The following is a 21,219-nucleotide window of genomic DNA, read 5'->3' on the forward strand; positions in this document are numbered from 1 at the left end:
TACTGGTCCTTTTGTATTCCAGGATAACTAGCTTGTTTTGTATTCCATGCACTCAGTTGTTCAGTTCACATCAGGGCTTTTGCCCAGGTTGTCTCCCATTGCTGACGTATATATCCAACTCATCCTGGTCTTTTAGCATCCTCATCTTCCATTTAAATGTCAACTTTTTTTGAAAACTTTCCTGATCCTCTTAGTCTACAGAGTCCTCCCCCACCAGAAATGCTGTTGTACTTCTCAGTTTGTATATTGTATAACACAAGCCCCTTGAGGGCAGGGACATGTCAAAGGATATGAATAGGTAGTTCTCAGATGAAGAAATTAAATCTATTTATAGCCATCTGAAAAATGGCTATTTTATAGATGAAATTAATGATTGAAGAAATCAGAATTAAATCAGCTCTGAGGTGCTACCTCCTACCTATCAGATTGGTTAAGAGACAAAAAAGGGAAAATTATAAATGTAGGAGAGAATGTGGAAAAACTGGAACACTAATATATTGTTGGTGGATCTGTGAACTGATACAACTATTTTGGAGAACAATATGGAACCACACTCAAAGGGACATAAAAGTTGACATTCTTTTTGATCCAGCAATCTATATATTGTAAACCTTAAAATTTCTTAGACTTATGAATGTTGGAAATTTCCCCATTGGGAAATCTCATACTGGAAAAAATTTCCTACTGATAGTAAGAACTCTATTGGAATGTGAAACCCCTTGGCATGGGAGGATCCTTCTCCTCCCTACCTAAGACTACTTTAGGACAGAAACCTTTTGCTAAACAATGGAAAGGGCTTTGACTTATGCTTAAGCATAGAACAGGAAGTTCTTTGAGTCATGATTGATTTTAGAATTGATACAATAGAGATACTTGGAATGATAGAACCAGGTCTTGAAACTACAATCTCCACCCTACTCAGAGTAAAAGGATTTAGGAAGGGCTGCAGCAAGGATCAAGATTTAATTATTTGAGAATATGACCTTCAACAGACATGTGCAAAGGGGCAGACCTCTGGGCGGTCCTGAGCCACCATTGGCACAGGGAAGACATGGACAGTGATTGGTAGATGTGAGAACTGAGGGGAGGAAACTTAGATGGTTTCCTTAAAGATAGCGGGGTCTGAGGACTGGGGGAGTTTGAGAGGTTTTGCTCTGAGAGGTTGTGCTCTGAGAAGTTTTGCTCTGAAGGAGTCTGAGAGGAGAGAGGTCCTGGAGGGAGAGCTCCTGGAGAGGTCTGAGAGGAGGGCTTGCTCTGAAGGAGGCTGGAGGTGGAGGCCCCTGAGACTGTTTCTCCATTTTGGTCACGTGAGTGATAGGGACTGATCTCTTTTCTTTGCCTCAGCTATCTAAGGGCTTGGGCCTTTTGGCCCAGCCTAAACAGAGGGGGTATTTAAGCCCTATTCCCTTCTCTTCCCTTCTCTCTCTCTCTCTCTCTCTCTCTCTCTCTCTCTCTCTCTCTCTCTCTCTCTCTCTCTCTCTCATACCTTTCTTCTTCCTGTTTGTAATTAAAAACTCCAAAAACTCCATAAAAGGTTGACTGCTGACTTGAGTTTTCATTTAGGAATTACATAGCTGAATTCCTTGGCGACCTTAAATTAATATATATCAGTCTTTTAAAGTGATTTCCTTGTCACAATATCTTTATCCCAAAGAGATCAAAGAAAGGGTAAAAGGATAAAACTTGCATAAAACTATTTATAGTAGCTTTTTTTTTGTGGTGGCAAAGAATTGTAAATTGAAAATGTCCATCAACTGAGGGATGGCTGAACAAAATTTGATATATGATTATAATGGAATACTATTGTGCGACCAAAAGGATGATTTCAGAAAACCTTGGCAAGATTTATATGAACTGAGGCAAAATGAGGTAAGCAGAACTAGAACATTGTACACAGTAACATAAATATTGTGTGATGATCAACTGTGAATGCCTTAACTATTATCAATAACGGATCCAAGACAACTCCAAGAGATTCATGATAAAAAAGGCTATCTATATACAATAGAAGGAACAGACTGGAATCTAATACAGATCAAAGCATAGCATTTAAAACTTTATTTCCTTCATGAGTTTTTTCTATAATGTCTACTCTGTCTTCTTTTACAACATTACAAATATGGATAACATATTGCTTGCCATCTTGGGGAGAAGGAAAGGGAGGGAGAGAGTGGGGAGGTAGAGATTTAGGATCACAAAATGTCAGAAAATGAGTGTTGAAAATTGTTTCTATATGTAATTAGGAAAAAAGCCAATAAAAAAGAAATACACATATATAGAAAGAAATTTATGTTGAATAAAAGTTACAGGCAGTAAAACCAGTGCACAGTTCATATGAACAAAAAACTTTTTAAAAAGTGAAAGGCAATGCTTTAAAATAATCTTAAGCTGTCACAAAACAATATGGGATAAAGAGAATAAAAATAAAATAAAGATAATCTGCACCCTAGGGAAATTTATTTTTAAAAAAGCCACCCCAAAGAAGAATAAAAGGGAATTCAGAGAGGACAAAGGTAAATGCCTCAGGATTGATATGGCTCTTCTATCTGTCCACCCAAAATTCACCTGTACAATTCAGTATTAAAGATTTCATTTAGCAAGTTACACTCTAGCTTCCTGTCAGGGTATTCTATGAAAATATTTTCAAGTAATCAATTTTCAAACAATTCCAAAACCATCTTTCATTTTTTTATAAACTACATCCCATATTTATGTATTGTAAAATTGAGATTTGAACTCTGGACTCCATTCCCCAGGAGTCCTTGCTAGCTCCCAGAATGCCCTCTAATCTCACTGAATTCTCAGGTGGGCCAAGATCGAAAAGGGATTTAACCTGATTGCAAAGGCTTTTGTGCTCTCTTTTGGACTTCCGTTTTGGAGCAGACACGGCTCTTTCCATAATGTAGGTGAGGTCTTGTCTAGGCCTCCCTGGCCTAGGCACGTGTTTCTTATTCTGTATTTTCTTTAATCCTTAATCTTCAATAAACCTCTAAAAATATAATACTCCTTGCAGAGAGAAACTAATTTCTACCTGCCTCAGTCTCCCCTAAATTTTAATCTTTACAGTATGGTTTAATAAAGAATAAAAAGAAAAAAATATGAGTAAAAAGAATTTTTAAAAATGAATAAAAGGGGGAAAAAGCATTTCCTCCCAACTCCAGATAGGTTCCAAAACAAAACAAAACATAAAACACAACCTTGCCAAAATACTGAACTACCTGGCCCCAACACATTTGCCTCTCCAGCCTTTGAAAGGTCAGTAATCACAAGGAGTTCTAGAATGTGAAAACCCTGCCAGGCAAAAAGCCTCAAGTAGGTAATAAGGATAGCAAGGCTCAATTCCTGCTTCTTTCAGATGGTAAAAAAGTGTCTGGGGGATCCAAAACCTGGAAAATGAGGGAAGGCTTATACCCATATCTGGGTGAGATTTCTGTAAGCATGTTTACTTTGGTCTACCTTTGAAAACATTTCCAGTAATCTCTAAAAGTAGCTCTGCTAGGCAAAAAAAGAATGAGTGAATTAGGATCATGTTAGGAAGAGAAATTGTGCAATTAAGATTTTCACATTCTATTCTAACTATGGAGCAATGTTTGGAGTGGTCCCATGGTTATTGCATGAAAAGAGTTAGAACATTTTGGATTATTTTTTCCCTCCCAAGTCTATTTATTTATGATGATGGCATTTAAAACTATTAACAGTAAAATTTCTTTCCTTATTTCTTTCCTTAAATCACAAGAGATGATTTTTAATAATCATTGCCTATACATTATTATTTAAATAACAGTATTTTGTTTACAGTATTCTATGACTACAAACACATACCTTCTGTTCAATGCTATGAACAATAAGAAACAAATTAAGATTATAAACTTGAATGCTATGTGTGTTACTTATGGCTCACAAAGAGTCTGGTTTGAATGTATTCAATAATTACATGTTCTGAACCATTAACATATCACAGTCATTGAATTTAACTGGAAGAGATCTCAACAGCAACCTGAGCCATTCCATATACAAAAGACACCTATTTTGCATATCTACTATAACATATCTTATTACTGGTTGTTCAGTCTCTGCTTTAAGACCTCCAAGCAGGAAGAGAACTCTACACCTCTTAGAAAGCTCTAAATGTTAGGAAAATTTTCCTGACATCAAGACTAAATGTGTCTCTTTGTAATTTCCACCCATGGTTCCTTGTTTTGCCCTCTGGCACCAAACAGAACAAGTCTAGACCTTTTTCTACTTGACAATCCTTCAATCACTTTAAGACAGTTATTCTATTTCTTCTAAGTTTTCTCTTATCCAGGATAAATATACCCCTTTCCTTCAACCAATCTTCATATTATATGGGTTCAAGGTCCTCCTCTAGACACTCTCTAGCTTGTCTGTGTCAAACTATGGTTTCTAGACCTGAGTGTGATACTCCAGCAGAGGTTGGATGAGAGCAAGGTACACTTGAACTATCACTTTCTCATTCTTGGTAGCCATACCTCCTAATCCAGCTCAAGACTGCATAAACTTTGGCTGCCAAATCATATTGCTTATTTATTTTGGGTTTAAAGTCCACTAAAACCCCCAGAACTTTTTTCAGAATAAGCGCTATCTATCCATTCCTACTCTGTCATATCCTTTCCCAATTCTCCTTAGTTCATAGTGATTTTCACTCAGATTTTCTCAGGTCCTTGATTTCTACTTTGTCCTCATCACATTCCATATTTTATAATTCTTTCTTGGCAAATGGTAACTCCTTCTGCTCCAATTCATACTGTATGATTCCTATGTGAAGGAACTATGCCATTTTAAATCTTTGTGTTCCAGCGTCTAGCACGTGAAAAATACTTAATAAGTATGTGTTTAACTGAATATAATAGGAATTCAGTTTACATATTATTTCCAAGTATGGAATCATGAAGGGCTACAATAAATAAATACTTTAAAGATGGATAGGATTTGAACTAGTAGAAACTGGTAGGGGATGAGAGTGTTATAGGTAGTAGGAATGGTAAAGGCACCAAATGTTAGAATCATGGGATAAGCCTAGTAAAATTAAATATGGAAGGAGTGATATTTTGTATCTCACAGCTGCTAGACCTAAAGGTGAGTATTGGAAAAGAAGATTTGTGTTCAGTGCAAATGACTCTATTTACATTTTTGCTTCTTTCATTGTCCTAAGATAACAAAGGAATTTAAGAGAAGTTAATCTAAGTGTTGGAAAAGTACTTGAGTGTTTCTGCAGTTCCAGATAATGGTACAAATCTGATTACCACCTGCCACTGTATTACTGTTTCTTTTTAAGTGAAGATACACCTTCCTTCTTTCCTTATGGATTTGCACTTTTTAAGAATTTCATCCATAGAAAAGGGAGATAGAAAGAACTGGGTTGAAAACAGGATGTGGTGCAATGTTATCATTTGAGCTCAAGACAGATAAGAAAACAAGCAAATGCTACTGTTCATTTTGCTGCTGCAAAAGTGAAGAAGATATGGAAATTGGCTAATAGCAGTGTAATTTTGGGACCTTAGAAATAACTGGAATTTTCCTTTCATTTCATACCAAAATACAAATTGCTTTTTATGAGAACCTTTGCTGAGAACCAATCACAACTGTTAATGGAGCAAAATAAGTACCAAAAATCAAGTCTATGACCCTTTCTTTCAAGGGGCCAAAATACTTAAAAGCCTCAGACACCTGAGGAGGAAGTAAAGACTTCTAGAAAAAACAGAAGAGATCCATTAACACAAAAAGTTAATGAAAAAAGATATTTTTTAGTTTAGTTTAGTTTAGTCTGGAGGTCATCAGCATCTTAACTGAATATTGGAAATGTCACGAGGCCTCTCTAACAGGGGTATCTCACCTAATTTATTTTCATCAACAAGTTAAATTTCATTTGGAGTGAATCTACTGTGTAATATAAAGACTACACAGTAAAATCTTTATATAACACAGAGTTTGAGGCAAGAGTTTAACAAGTAGTAACATTATAGAATAAAGACCGCTGATTGGACATACAGTACCTGGCATACAATCAGAACTTAATTAAAACTTGGTGACTTGATTGACTGGACCAGAAATCCCCATCTTGGCCCTGCCATTAGTTAGCTATGTAGCCTTGAGTAAATCATATTACCTCTCTGACTTTTAGTTTTCTACAAATTAACCTCATAGGATTATGAGGAAAGTGTTTTGCAAATTTTAATGTATCACAAAAATGTGAATGAGAAGCTAGATGATGTCTGGGTCTTTTCCAGCTCTAATGATTAGCATTTTTATCTGGACAGAATGTCAAACTATATGGCATTACTACTGGTAAAACATTAATAGAAAAGAATGCTACAGTTTCTCTCTGTGATGAGTGTCAAATAGATAAAAACATGATTTATTAGAATAACAAAACACTTTGAGGCTGGAAAACTCAGGGTCCAGTTGGAATGGGCAAAATAAAGGTCTAAAAATGAATCACTAGAGAGATGAATTGAAAAAATGTAGTCAATGTAGGAATTTGTTTTCCTGAACTATGAATATTTTGATGAGGGTTTTATTTTTTAATTTTTCAATTGGGGAAAATGGGAATGAGAGATAATAAATACTTATAAAATTAATTTTCTAAAAATAACAAAGAAGCTCAAATTGAAAAACCTCAGAAAATAGAGACATTGCCCTGGATTCTTAAGGGCTGTGAACTGGAGGAGTAGAGACTCTGGTGGGTCCTGATGAAGAGGAGGGAATATAAAGACAAAATGAAAAAGTCACTATACTCAAACACTGCAGAGATGAAATATGTAAATAGAAAAGCCTATTTCATTTTAGGAGGGAGACAGCACAAACAATTAGAGATAAAGGTAAGGAGAGAGCACTTTTCTATGCAAAGGCTTGGTGGTGGAGAATGGAATTCTAAGATGGGAACAGTGAATAGGCCAGTTTGGCTGGAGCAGGTAGTAAAGTACAGTAAACCTATAAGGAGAAGATGAAGCAAGATTGTGAGAGACTTTAATGCCATGCTAAGGAATTTGTATTCTATTTATAGAGACAATAGAGTTCCTGTAGCTTCTGGAGCAAAGCTGTACCACTGGCTGACATGTTTTGGTTAAGATTTCCTTGGCTGCTGTGTAGAAAGATGCTTTGGAGAGGAGAAGCTGGATATCCAACTAAAAGACATGATCCCAGGAGAGAGAATATGAGGATTTAAACTAGGGTTTAAGATAGAAATCATCAATAAATAACTAGCCAATCAGACTTTTCAAAGAATCAGAGATTTTCACATCTAGGAGGGACCTTGTAAATAATTTTGTTCAGTGTCTGATTTTATAGGTAAGGAAACTGAGCTGCAAAGAAGTAAAGGACTTGCCCAGTGTCATGTAGGTTCAGTAGCAATCAGAGATGGGATCCAACCTATACCCTCTGACTCTGTCCCACTGCTTCTCAGAGAGGATTAACATGGTTGAATTTATCTGAAAAAGTGTGATAGTTATATTACATAAAAAGTGGTTTTTAATACTACTAAAATGTAGTACAAAAACTATAATTTGAAATTTTACTTAGATTTCTTTTATACTAACTGAATTCTGAATAACAAAATTCTCATTTTAATTTTAACAAATTAGAGCACATTGTCACCAGGCTTTGTGTGCAGGGCAGTTGTGGGGTCTCACTTTATCAAACTAGTGAACTGGTAGAGGAGGTCTTCTTGTTTGGCCATCTCATTTACCTGATCTATCTCCATTAGCCTTTTTCAGGCTATGTCAAAACTGACACATATATATTAAAACCGTAATCTTTGAATGATATTAAAATTAGGATTACAAATGCAATCCTTTTGGTCACTAAGCAGATTAAAATTTGCTATAAAATTTGATAGTCTGCAAGAATATAACACAAGATAGTTGTAACTGATTGAATTTTAATAAGAAACATATCAATATCTTTAAAAAATCAAGTAATTAACTTTTTAATTTTTAGGGTAAATTTGTAGCATTTATGCTTCTTAAGTTATTAAAGCTTAAAACTAAACTAAGACTTTTAAGATATTCTAACAATTGGAGCTGTTGTTCAAGCAGGCCTCAAAGACTTCTCGCTTCATGATTTAAATCCCTATGATAGTATGTATATAAAGAATTTCAAACGTTAGGTCGATTGAACCTGCTTATGATAGACCATTCCAAGTCCTATTAACTACACTATCAGCTATTAAAATTGGGGAGAGGGACTCCTGGATTCATTGTAGCCATATAAAACGAGTATCCTCTATTGATAATAAATAATTGACTATAATGATTGTATATAACTATTGATTATGATAAGACTTTCCTATTGATGGATCTGTACTATTTTGTTGCACTTTATTTGTGCCATACAGTATTCCATTTTTTTTCTTTCTCTCATTTTTTGCATTTGAAGCACATGTAATTGTATTGAAAAGATTCTCTTTTAACTATTTTCGATTTTTGCAATATCGTAAGATATCCTTTTGCTTAGCATATAAATGCATACCCCAAAGCTTTAGACTATGGGAACTTGCCATTTATTGATAAATGTTATGGGGCTATGATTAATGATTGTGTCTGATTCTAGAAAATGGGATAAAAAAAAAAGGAGCAGAGATTATATCTACATAGTGCCACAGAAACACGGATTTAAGCTGAAAAGTGCCAAAAGAGCACACAGGTCAAAAGGAAAACAATCCATGTGGGACTAATGAACTTCTACACCAATATGAAAGGACTTGAATCTAGTGTGAGGCTTGAGGTTGTGGTGCTTGACATGTTAAGACACAGGACTCCTTGAACCACACTCCTTGTAAAATACTTTCTATGAAATTACCTAACAATTGGCTACTCTGGTTCCCCTATCCCTGAGAAATGATGAAATATCAAACCAGAAAATGACACTTCCCTTTTTATACAAAAATCTAAGTTTTTTTTCTCTCTTAAGATATGACAACTTCTAGGAGTCCTGACTTATAATGGGTAAATAGATTACTGCAATATTTATCCCTACAGATTTGTGGGACAGAAATTTACTTTAATTGGACCCTAATAACAAGGCCCTGTTATGAATTTATTCTTTCTTAATTCATAAATTTTATATACATAGTTTTTGATATTTTGATTCTGATTTTGACATTTTTTATTCTCTCTAAAGCTTAATTTTTTCCTCTATTTTTCTTTTATGTTTTTGTTTTTTTCTTGTGATAATTGACTCATATACCCATAACTCAACCACTTTTTGAATTGATCCAGGTGTTGGTGAACACCCTCTTCAGAGGGGGATTGTATTGCATTTTTATAAAAAAGAAATCCAAGATTTAGAATTTTGTTTGAGAAGAATTTTAGGAAAAGAAGTTTGCTAAGTCCTTGAATCCAGAGAATGAACTCTTTGAAGAAAATTGCTTGCAGAAACCTACACTGCATCAAGAAGATCCAGAATGAACTTCTGGGTGCAATCGATTGAACAGAAGGGGATTGAACATTTATTGTAAATGTACACTTTTATGCCAAAGGGGACTGCCCCTTAATTTGGCTTTTTGTCAATGCACCTAGCAAAACATTGGTTTTGCTTTCTCTCTTTTCTATTTCCCTCTTATCTCTAACTATTGTAATTTCCTCTTAGAAAGTGAAATATTGTATACATCTGTAGTTAAGACGTTTTTAGGGGTACAAGATGATTATGTTAAATGATCAGTGGGGAGACTAGTCTCCCAATGATCATTGGGGGGGGGATGTTGAAGATTGGATTTGACTCTCCTCTGATTGTAACAATGAAGGTACTTAGCTCTTCCTTGATTGTGAAGATTAAATTGTAATCCCCTGTCTATTTTTAGATTTTAATCCCCAAAAATGTAAGCACAGTACTTAAAGTTGAGTATGGAGATCTACCCATTTTGGATTTTAATTACAAAAATGTGTGAACACCCATTTCATATACTGAGTGGGAAGTCTGTGACCCATGTGTGAAAAAATGGGCAGCCCTGGAGTGGAGCATTGGCTGTGATTGGTAGACATAAAAATTTAGGAGAAGTGATGCAAAAGAAAAAGGCCTTTAAAAATGAAAAAAGACATACACAGACACACTTGGAGTGAAGAGAGTCACTTGGAGTGAAGAGATACACTTGGAATGAAGACTCACTTAAAGTGGAACCTCCTGTAAGAAGCAATTCTACTGGAGTTGAGGTTGATAAAGAATCTGCTGATTGAACTGACATATGGTGAGTATAAAGGCTGACTTTAAGTAATTCATTTTTGGGATTTAGCAATTAAATCCCTGGTGACCAATTAAATATATTCAGTCCAACCATAAATTTAACACAATTCAACAAAATACTGACCTGTTTATAAATAATTAAAAGAATGCAAACAAAAGCCTATGATATGAGCCATAATTGAAAATGTCTTTAGACATTGTTAATATCATGAAAAGATGATGATTTTATTACTAAAACAAGGTTTCAATAATTACTATAGGTCTTATTTCTTTTTGCCAAAAGTATAAGCCTTCATATTTAATTTTTAAAGTTATTGCAAAAGGCATTGATGCCAGATGATTTTTCTTCATCCTTACCCATTGCAACAATGATAATAGTTGACATTTGTGTAGTGCTTTAAGTTCTATCAAATCTTTTTATAGACATTACCTCACTCAAGCTTAATTTTCTTTAAAAGATAATTATTTTTAGCATTCTTTTCTTTTTAAATTTTGAATTCTAAATTCTTTTTCCTCCTCCCCCACTCACTGAGAAGACAAACAACGTAATTATCAGCTATACAGGTGAGATCATGCAAAACATAACCCCAACCTTCATAACATGCCTGCCAGAGGCACTACAGAAGAACATGAGATTATGAGCATTGGATGGATGATGAAACTTCTAACTTGGAGAGGGTAAATGACTTCCCAGGGGCCCAAAGGTAGGTGTATGGCAGAAGATGTCAAGACATCAAACCTGGTGCTTTCACTATTACATTGTACTGCTGCTGCTGTTATTCACAGACCCTGAAAAAAATTTTTTTTTACAGATGATTCTGATTACTGCGTGGCCCTGGCTCTTTCCTCCCATAATCTAATAGAAAGCAACTATCTTCATCATAAGAGATGAAGCTGCTCTGTCTACTTATGACCACAGCCCAGAGTAATATAACAGTGATATAAGGGGTTTGTAGCTTCTCAAGGGCTCTGGCAATGCCTATGAATTATCACCTCTACCACAGGTAAATTATTGATTTCCATAACTGAGCAAAAAATGTCTGAAAAAAATCTCAACAAACAAACTAAACATATTTATTCCCTGATGCTTCAGCAAAAGATCCAGTTAGAGAAGATGGGTTAGATTTTTAGTTGGGACTGGGGATGACTGGGGATATTTGGGGTGATGCTTAACACATTTTCTTCTGGGGCTCTATGACTGTTTCTATACAGGCTCCTGAGTGCATTAACTCTTCTACTTTCCATTTTATGCCCCCGCAAAAATCCTTTTTCCTTCTTGTTCTCTATTGAAGTGAAACCAATTCCTTAGATGGCCCTTTGATACAATTTCAGATCTACAAAACAGTTTCAGCTGGGAAGTGTTGGCATGCATTGTTTTATTTCTGTCTGCACCTGTTCTCCACATGCTGAACGGCCTATCTATGTTGGTGGTGCTAACAGTGACAGTCAGATCAAATTTAGTGCAGTCATGCTGCATGTGAGCTTGGTGGGGATGGGGGAATACTGGTCCAAGTACATGCTTGAGGCAAGTGTTGGGTACTATGAGCATTCACAAGTTGCTACTTGGTATTACTGCTTAACGATTACTCATCTAATTCTGTATGAAAGATCACAGCTGCCTCAGGCTGTAATCAATTATCTCATTGCTTTTTCTATAATTTTGCATAATTATCTCAAAAAAGTAAAGTTAGGAATTGCAGAGAACTTTTAAATTTTCTTCAAGTTGATATTTCTGGGAGCAATCTGAACACATGCAACTCCCAATTCTCTTTTAGGGACAATCTCCTTGTATCTGAAATAGCACTCTTCTTGAACACTAATGATGTTAATTTTGTATTAGAGCTATCTATGTTTATTGGCTTCTCTCCTACTAGATTCCAATCAGTACCATCAGTATATATATTTCTGAAGTGCCTACTATGTGTCATGCACTATGTTAGTCAGTGGGGATACAAAGAAAACATACAAGTCTTGCCCCAAGGGAAATTATAGTCACTAGGGAGACAGTATATATACATACACACAATTAATACAGGATATGGTGTTTTTTTTTTTGAGGTGGGGCAGGCATTAGGTAGGCGGTTCAGAAAATGCCCACTGTAGGAGGTGGCATTTGAGATAAGATTTGGAGGAAATTCAGGATTCCAGAAGATGAAGGGAGAGAGAATACTGCATGTAAGAAACAACTGCATGGCCTGTTTGGCTGGACCACTGTGAGTGAAGGGATGTAATGTAATCTGAATAGGTACTGAAGGTGGTTCAGGTGGTGAAGGGCTTCCAATTCCAGAATATAAATTTCATCCCAGAAGCAATAGCAAGCCAAGAAGAATTACTGAGGAAGCCAATGACATGGTCACACCTATTCTTTAGAAATATCACTTTACCAGCTGTATGGAGAATGGATTGGAGAGGAGAAAAGACTGGAGGTAAAGAGATTAATTAGAAATATTCTTCAATAGTCTAGGTGAAAGGTGATAAAGGCCTGAACTAGGGCAGTGTCTAAGAGTGGAGAGAAGGAGAAAATGGGAGAGATGCTATGGAAGTATAATTGACATCATCTGGCAACTGACTGAATAATAGTAACAATTAAGCAGCTGGTGGAACAGCGACTAGAGCACTGGACCTGGATTCAGAAAGACCTGAGTTCAAATCCAGCCTCAGACATTGACTTATGGTATGCCTCTGATTAAGTCACTTAGCCTCTATCTCAGTTGCCTTATCTGTAAAATGGGAATAATGATAGCACTTACCAGGTGGGCTTGTTGTGAGGATCAAATGAGATAATTTTTGTAAAGAGTGTAGCATGGTGCCTGGCTCAGAGTAGGTGCTACATAAATAAATGCTTATTCTTATTCTCCCTAAAACTAATGATGATGATGATGATGATAATAATATAATGATAACAGCAACATCTCATTTTGTTTTTATGATAACTCTCTGACTTAAGTGCTACTATTGTCTTCATTTTACAAGTGGGGAAACTGATATTCATAGAAGTTAGTGACTTGACCACGGTGACATAGCAAGTGAATACCTGAGAAACGATTTGCACCGTCTACTGGAAAAGTGGGGCAAGGGAGAATCGGGAGCAACAGATGACTCCAGGGTGTAAATCTAGGTTTACAATAGAAAAAGGGAAGGTCTATAAGGACAGGAGCTGTGGTATTCTTCCAGCACCCAGCACAGTGTTCGTTTCACAAATGGACGCTTGATAAAATATTCTTGTTGTTGCTATTGCTGAATTAAAAGGTAAACAAACACTTAATAAAGTGAATTAAAAAAATTTTAATACAATGGGCCTACCATTAGATAATCAAAAGTCATTTTTTGGTCTAGACTAATTATAAAGAAGACCAAGACTGAATTGAGCATAGTTGCAATTTTGGCTAATAAAGAATTCTATGATGTGTATAGTTGTAGGACATATTTTGCAAAAGATTTCATTTGTTAATAATATTCATGTGCAATTGTCTTCTGTAGGTCTCCAAAATATTTTAGGCAATTAGATCTGAATTTGTTTAGAACTGAAGTTTGTCCAGTTTTTCAATCTGTTTTATGCTTATTTGAAAAGATAGAATTCTTCCAATCCATTAAAAAAAATGTAACCAGGTAGCATTCAAGGAATGACCCTTAGTTTTTTCGAATGATAGAATAAAAGCCATATAGAAACCTATAGCAAGTTTCTCAGAGATTGAAGTGAATAACTATTTTTTCCTACAAGATGAAGGATAGAATATTTTTATTCATTAATATTATGTTCTTGCCTGCAGAAATGACAAGGGATTAAGAAGTTAAGATAGAAGTTTGATTCATTGTAGGTGAATATCCATATCTGTGCAATATTTTCCTAGGGCAAAGAGTCATCTATACCCAGGATCTTTCCCCACTATGGCCATGGTCAGGGCTCTTGCTGGCCAGAAATCCAGATCTGAAATGCAGCCAGGTTTAGGACACAGAGAGCACATCACGTGGAGTGTGTGTCCTGCCAAAAAGGCAGGCCCTCCTCACAGTTTGAAATGCCTGGTGTCTGTCAGAACTTGCTGAGGAATGTGTTTGCTTTATGAAGTGACTACTAAGTTCCAAGGGTCATTTAGGAATACTGAAAAAGCTGCCATGTGTATTATTCAAGTAAGTAAATACAAAAATGGTTTTAATGTTTCACTCATTTAATATAAGGATAATCACGAAGAACAGATTTGAAATTCAAACGAAAAATTTTATTTCCAGGTTGGGTAATGGGGCTGTTAATGTAGTGGAATCTCTTTGGATTTCAAACAACTAAATAAATAAAAGTCTCTAATATTCTTTTAAAATATTATTTTACACCACTAGGATGTTTATTATCCATTAATCAACTTTCTGTAGGACTCCTTTTGAATACTGTTAAGTTTCTGAAGTAGGTCTGACATGAAACTCTAGAGTAAATATGTAGTAAAGACAATATAAATATCTGCAAGTTTCAAATAACTTCTTCAAGACTGTTTTTCTAAAATCTAAGGATTGCTGGACATTTTTCTAAGGAAAAAAATCTGGAATTTGGAGATGGAATAACCTAGTAATTCTTGATTTTAAAAAGCAGAACAGATATAAAATTATTAGATACTATATTTACTCTCATATTTTTTTAGCCTGAAAATAGGGGAGGTGGCCACAGGTGAAGAATTTCATGAAGATCAATGGAAAAAGCAGTGGGAGCCGAAGAAGACAGTGGGCAGGAGCAGCAGTTAGCAAAACCAAAGACAGCACACTGACAATGTGACAGGAAGCAGCAAGCAAAAAACAGCAGAGGATGCAGGGGCCAATGGGGTTTGAAGCAGCAGAGGTGGGTTGCAGGGAAAAATCTTTTTGCTTCATAATAGATGCAATACTGGGCTATTTTCCCAAAAGATAAGAACATTAATGCAAGTATCATTCAAGAGGACAACTATTACACAAGCAAATGGGGTAATCTCCAATCCTATCGAATGTTGCCAGTTATTTCTCATGTTTGTTAATAATAATGAAGTAAAGCTAGAGCAGAGAAAACAATAAATGGATAGTACTGACACTTGCCCAGCATGACATCAAACCTATCTAACCTCCATCTCAGGCTTTTGAAAAGGCTTCAATAAAATGAACAAGTGTTCTCAGTTTCAGGAGATCCACAATTCAGGCTCATAAAGGTTGTGCTATTTATTGATGGCGATGCTAAACACTTTCCAAAACTCACTTCATGATGTTTGATTGCAAGTTCTTATTTTTATTAATAATTTAGATTTTATTTTGGACTGATAAAGTGTCTTAAGAGGGAGGATAGTAACTTTCTTAGCCTTGAGAACCCAGTGCACTGGTATGGAAAGAAATGCTTGGATATTTCTGTAAACCTTTGGTAGAGATAGAGGAGACAGAGAGAAACGAGGACGTGGAAGAGTAGCAATAAGAACAGGAGGGGGATAGGAAAGGGAATGGAAAGCTTTAATTTCTCTTTCCCCTCTGTCTACAAAAATGCTCAGGTCTCATCTATCCTCAGATACTCTTCCCTTGTCCCCACTAGTACTTTAAGTTGTTCCTAAATTTTTCCTTTCCTTCACTAATAAACTTTCAGAAAATGCAGTTCATGTGCTGCTAAGACTGAGCATGCTCTCTTCTAAGCCACTCTGTACATACTGTTTCCCTTGCCCATAGCTAGGGGTGGACTGCTACACTTCTTCACCTACAACTCCTTCCTCAGCACCCTGTAATGGCTTTTGCTCCTACCTTCCTACTGAAATTGCCCTATTCCCGGTGATCTGTCAGTCTCCACCCCATTTGAACTTCTGTAGTATCTGACAAAATCTATTTCCTATGTTTTTGTGAACATGAGTTCTTTCCTGATTCTCAGTGTCTGATTTTTCTACCCACAATTCTTCCTCCCTCAAATCTCCCCCACTGCCTCAGACCTTTGTCTGCACTTTTCAAGTTCCCTTTTGTTTGTTGTCTCTCCTCATCAGTATTTAAGCTCCTTGAGTATGGTTAGTTTCTTTTTGCTAATATTTATGTATACTCATTGCTTAGCACAGAATGTGGCACAAAATAAGTGTTTAAGAAATCTTTCCTTAATTCCTTCCTTCCTTCTGCCCTGAGCATGTGTCCTCTCCTTTTGTCCCTTTCACACTATCCCTCAATGATGATCATTAAGTGGCTTATAACCACTGGTAGCAGTGAGGGACCTAGAGCGAGGAAGTCTTAAGTGAAAATTTGACTTCAGATTTTTACTTGCTGTGTGATCTTAAGAAGGCATGTCACTTAACCTCTGTCTGCCTCAGTTTTTTCCAAATATAAAATGGGGATGGATAATAATAGCCTCTACCTTGTGGGGTTGTTATGAGGTTCAAGTTAGATAATATTTGTAAAGTGGTTAGCACAGTGCCTGGCATGTAGAAGGTGCTTAATAAATGTCTGTTCCCTTCCCTTTCCCTTAAGCTGATGAGTCCCATTCTGCTAACTAATTAATTATCAGATTTAGTTTGGATGTTTTACTGGCAGATCTAACACAATGTCCCAAAGTAAACATTTTTCCATGAAAATCTACTTATCTCTTTCCAGTTTCTAATTTTTGCTCACTGTACTGCCACCTTTTCAGTTATAATCTTAAAATAAGCTTTGATTCTTCCTTCTCCATGACATCCAATCAATTTCTTAGTCCTATTGATTCTACTTAAACAAAATCTCTTTAATCTCTCTCTTCTCACAATTCATACAACTTCTTGAACATATCCAGTGGAATTTAATTTCCGTTAAGGCAAGAACTGCTTCATTTAGATCACTGTACCCCTTGCACTCACCATTGTGCCTGACACAGAATAAACATCTAAATGTTCACTGAATTGAATTTAATTATTATGTCTTAACCTGAACTACTGAAATAGACTTTCTAACTAATCTGTCTACTTCTAGTCCCCTCTTGAATTCATCCTTTGGTACAATTGACAAATTAATCTTCCTAATTCACAAGTCTGACCATGTCTCTTCAATGATCAAAAAATTATTAGTGGTTTTCTATTCCCTGTAGAATAAAATTCAAGGCCTTAGTTTGGCATATAGGGTGTTGCGCAATCAATAACTCAACAAATATTGATTAAATGCCTATTATGTACCAACCAATGTGTTGGGACTGGGGAGACCACTGTACTTCAAGCTTGAGCATGATAGGTAGACCTAGTTCCAAACAAAATAAAATAAAACAAAATTGCTCTTCTTTCTATGTGATTTAACTTATTCTATCTCCATTGTGTAATTTTCTATGATCTTCCTCCACTTTTGAAAGTGGGTTTCCCTTTCTCAAAATGTCTTATAGTTCTTCATTCCCATCATCACATTCTATTTTTCTATCATATTTACTTATGAACATATTGTAACCCCAATATTATACTGAAAGTCCCTTGAGTTCAGGGATAACATTGTATCTATTTTTTGCATCCCCAGTGCCTAGCATACTTCCTTGAACAAACTAGGCACTTAATAAATAGTAGAGAATGGGAGGAGAGAAGGTAGAGAAAATAAGTATTGCATAATAATAGTACCAACAAAAAATGCCTTTTGTGTTACTTAGGGGCAGTGGTATAATCGTATCCTTTGACCTAATAATTCCACTGTTAGGAATATGCCCTGACAATGTTAATAAAGATTTTGTAAAAGCTATTAGAAGATTTTCCTAGCAGCATTATACATAACTGTAAAAAACTGGAAGTAGCCTAAATATCTAGCAATAGGGAAATGGTTAAAGCAAGTAAGGTATATTAAATCACAAAATGCTATAGCATAAAGGAAAAGAAAGAGGAATACACAGAAATAGAGAAGGAACTTTATGAAATAATACAAAGTGGAAAACAAGTAGAACCAGTACATGTGAACTGTAATCATATGAGGAAAATAAAGATAATAAACAAAGAATCTCTATGGAGGTCTATGGAGTTAAAAAAACTGTTTGGTTTTTTGGCATTGAAATTAATTTAAATGTAAATAGGAACTAAGAAAAAAAGCAACATTGCAACTTTATCAAGTTTTACTAGAGATAACTAAAGAAATAGCCACTGTGAAATGATTTACACTTTACCTCCAATTTTATTTTTACCTCCTGCATATAACAACCTGTACCACCACCACTGATCTAAACTTTTTAACAAGAGCAGCTGACATTATTCCATTAAGAAAAATGCAGACCTTTAAAAAAATCCAGAAAGCATCAATATTAACAATTCTCCAAAGGAGCACTAATGGAAATTAGTTCTCTCTATGATCCAAGGCCAGGGCTGATACTCCCAAATTCTTCCTCCCTTGTTCTTCAGATTCTCCCTCCCAACTTCATTGTAACACAGTATAGGATAAAATACCAACTCCTCTGTTTAGCTTTTTAAACTTATACCAACTGGCACCAACCTCTCTTTATAGCCTCACTGGATATCACTACTTCTCTTATACTCGGTGATTCTGCCAAACTGGCTTTTCTGTTTCTCACATCCAATAATTGCACCTCTCTGTGCCTGCACTGGCTTTCTGTCCTTCCCCTCCTTCCCTCCACCTTACAGATGCTCTTTATTCCTTTAAGATATGGCTCAGGAACTTTTAATTTGAAACTTTTCCTGGGCCTCTTGATTGTTCGTACCACCCCTCCACAGACACTTGGAATTTAACAACTTAGTATTTATATTGATTTATTCTGTATATACACTTACATGTATTTGTTGTCTTCCCCAGTAGAGAGATAGCTCCTTGCTGGCAGGGACTGTTTCATTCTTTTTATGTTTATCCCTAGCATACAGTTCCTGGTACATACTGAATACTTGTGTATTGACTGATTGATTGGAAAGAGAAAAGGATTTGTAGTTTTTTGAACTTGGGTTCAAAGTCTCTGCTAGTTACTAGTTGTATGACCTTGGATAAGTCACTTAAGGTTTAGGCCTTTTCATCTATAAAATGAGGACTAAAACTTCTCTAATGTTTCTTCTGGACATTAAAAGTATGATTCAAAAGCTCATTGCCTCCCTCTTGTGGAAATATTCATTCACTTAATGCCTACATTTTAAACCAGCTTTGCTGTTAAATAGTAAGAAGCACCCTTGTTCTCTGTTGCCCAGGTCAAATGGGGAAAAAGGAGAAAAATTTCAATAAACAGACTCCCATTTAACCACAAATCTTATCTATTTACAGGGGCCAAGAAGCTGACTAGAAAATAGAACTCTTTAACAATGCTCCTTTTTCTGCCTCAAGTTACAGGGGTATTTGTGTCTGCTACTCTCCATGCAAGGACAAGGACAGAGCCTCTGGTCTTCTCCAAAATGAGAAAATGAGAGGACAAGGCTAATGCCTTCAGGGTTGTCTGACAGAATGACTACATGAAGAGACTGTGCCTTGAATAACTGTTAATGCCTGTAGTCTCCCTGTCCAAATCTTTTTGATGACTCCCGTCATTGGCAGACACAGTTGCTCCCATGATTTTATTCCAAATGATGATTTTACATGCCCTTGAATTATTGTTACCTTCACAGGAATATCCTCTTCCTGATTTGCTGTCTCTGCAGTGAAGACATAGGAGATTTCTTTATGTGAAGTTGTCTGTCGGCAGATGGCACACTTAATTGAGCTTCTGCGGGTGCCCACACTATACTGCTCAATGATAATGGCAATGCATTCATTACAAAAACAGTGACCACAGGTCAGTACTGCCCACTAAAGGAGAAAACAGAGCAACAACTCAGTGAATTGCTATCAATGATCCCCCAAATCTGAAAACATTCAGATTTTTGTTCTAGATGGGAAGGAGTTTGAAAGTAATAATACAACCTGGTTTCTGAAACTAACTCTTCTACCCATTAGCTAGATGATCTTGGGGATAATGTTTAATTTCTCTAGGCCTCAGTATTCTCATCTGTAAAAGGAAGATTTTGAACTAGATGATCTCTAAGGTTATTCTTAATTCTAAAAATCTGCTTTTTTCTAAGTATGTAATAGTAGATAAAAACTAAGAAGTGAACCAAAAATACTTTCACCTTTTATTTTTACTCTCTTTTGTATAATCCAAAGCCCTAAAATCTTTAAAAAAATTCACTAAAGTTCAAACAATTCTAAATACTGGTAACAAGGGTTAGTGAAGAAAGTAGGCACTATATGTAGGGAATCTACCTCTGGTCTCTGTATTGGGACTTAGCTGTAGGACTCTGGGAAGGTCACTTACCTCCTAAGAGCCTCTCCTTATTAACTATAAAAATAGAGACAATAATAATATTTGTTCCACCTATCTCTAAGGATTTCTGTGAGATTCAAATAACCAAATACCTATAAGTTATAGAGTACCATATAAAAGTAACACATTATTCTCTTACCTGTTTCCCCAGCTGCCGAGCACAGATTGGACAAGGTTCTGGATTTACTCCTCCTGTGGTCTTATCTTGAGACTAAAAAATATTATCAAGAAAAAAAAAGAAAACTATAAAAATCCATCAAAACTATTCATGGAGCTAAAATCTGACAAATAAGCTTAGAGCTCTCATTAAAGTATAAGTCAAAATCAATTATATGGTCCTCATCTCTTGGTGCTTTCACTATTCCAAGTGTTATGTATAAGTAAGATTTTCCTGCTTCTAATCTATCCAGCCTCCCATCTGTCCTCCACAATCCTGCTCATCTAATATGTCTAATGTGATAATTAATATATCATGATGATTATATCACTATAGGTTACCTAATACCTATAGCATAAAGTAGAAAGTTCATATCACTCCTTAAATTTTATTCTATATTTTAGTCAATGTGGACTACTCTCCATTTCCCATTTCCTTTCAGGTCTTTGGATTTCCCTTTTTCAGTTGCCAATATGTAAAAGTCTTCTTTCCTTCAAAAAGCTTCACTTGGATGCCATTTATTCAATAAAATTGCCTCTTGACACCCTGAATTCCCAGTGTAAAAGTGGAAAGAGATCTTTTTCTTCTTATACTACTCAGGTTACTTTTCCTTGTCTCATAGTTATTTATCTATTCGCTTTCTTCTGGTCACTAGAATGTAAGC

General features: G+C 35.8%; 1 protein-coding gene across 1 annotated transcript in view; it reads right to left on the reverse strand.

The window, feature by feature from the left end:
• SHPRH (SNF2 histone linker PHD RING helicase) overlaps positions 1-21,219 on the reverse strand; it is a 122,740-nt gene that overhangs the window by 12,648 nt on the left and 88,873 nt on the right. Inside the window, exons 24-25 of the mRNA XM_001370655.4 lie at positions 20,538-20,609; positions 19,696-19,884 (exon numbers count right to left, since the gene is read on the reverse strand). Coding sequence (XP_001370692.2) covers positions 19,696-19,884; positions 20,538-20,609 — 261 coding nt within the window. The remainder of the gene's footprint in view (positions 1-19,695; positions 19,885-20,537; positions 20,610-21,219) is intronic.

Source organism: Monodelphis domestica, chromosome 2 (genome assembly GCF_027887165.1).
Source record: "Monodelphis domestica isolate mMonDom1 chromosome 2, mMonDom1.pri, whole genome shotgun sequence".
In the NCBI taxonomy this organism is placed as follows: domain Eukaryota; kingdom Metazoa; phylum Chordata; class Mammalia; order Didelphimorphia; family Didelphidae; genus Monodelphis; species Monodelphis domestica.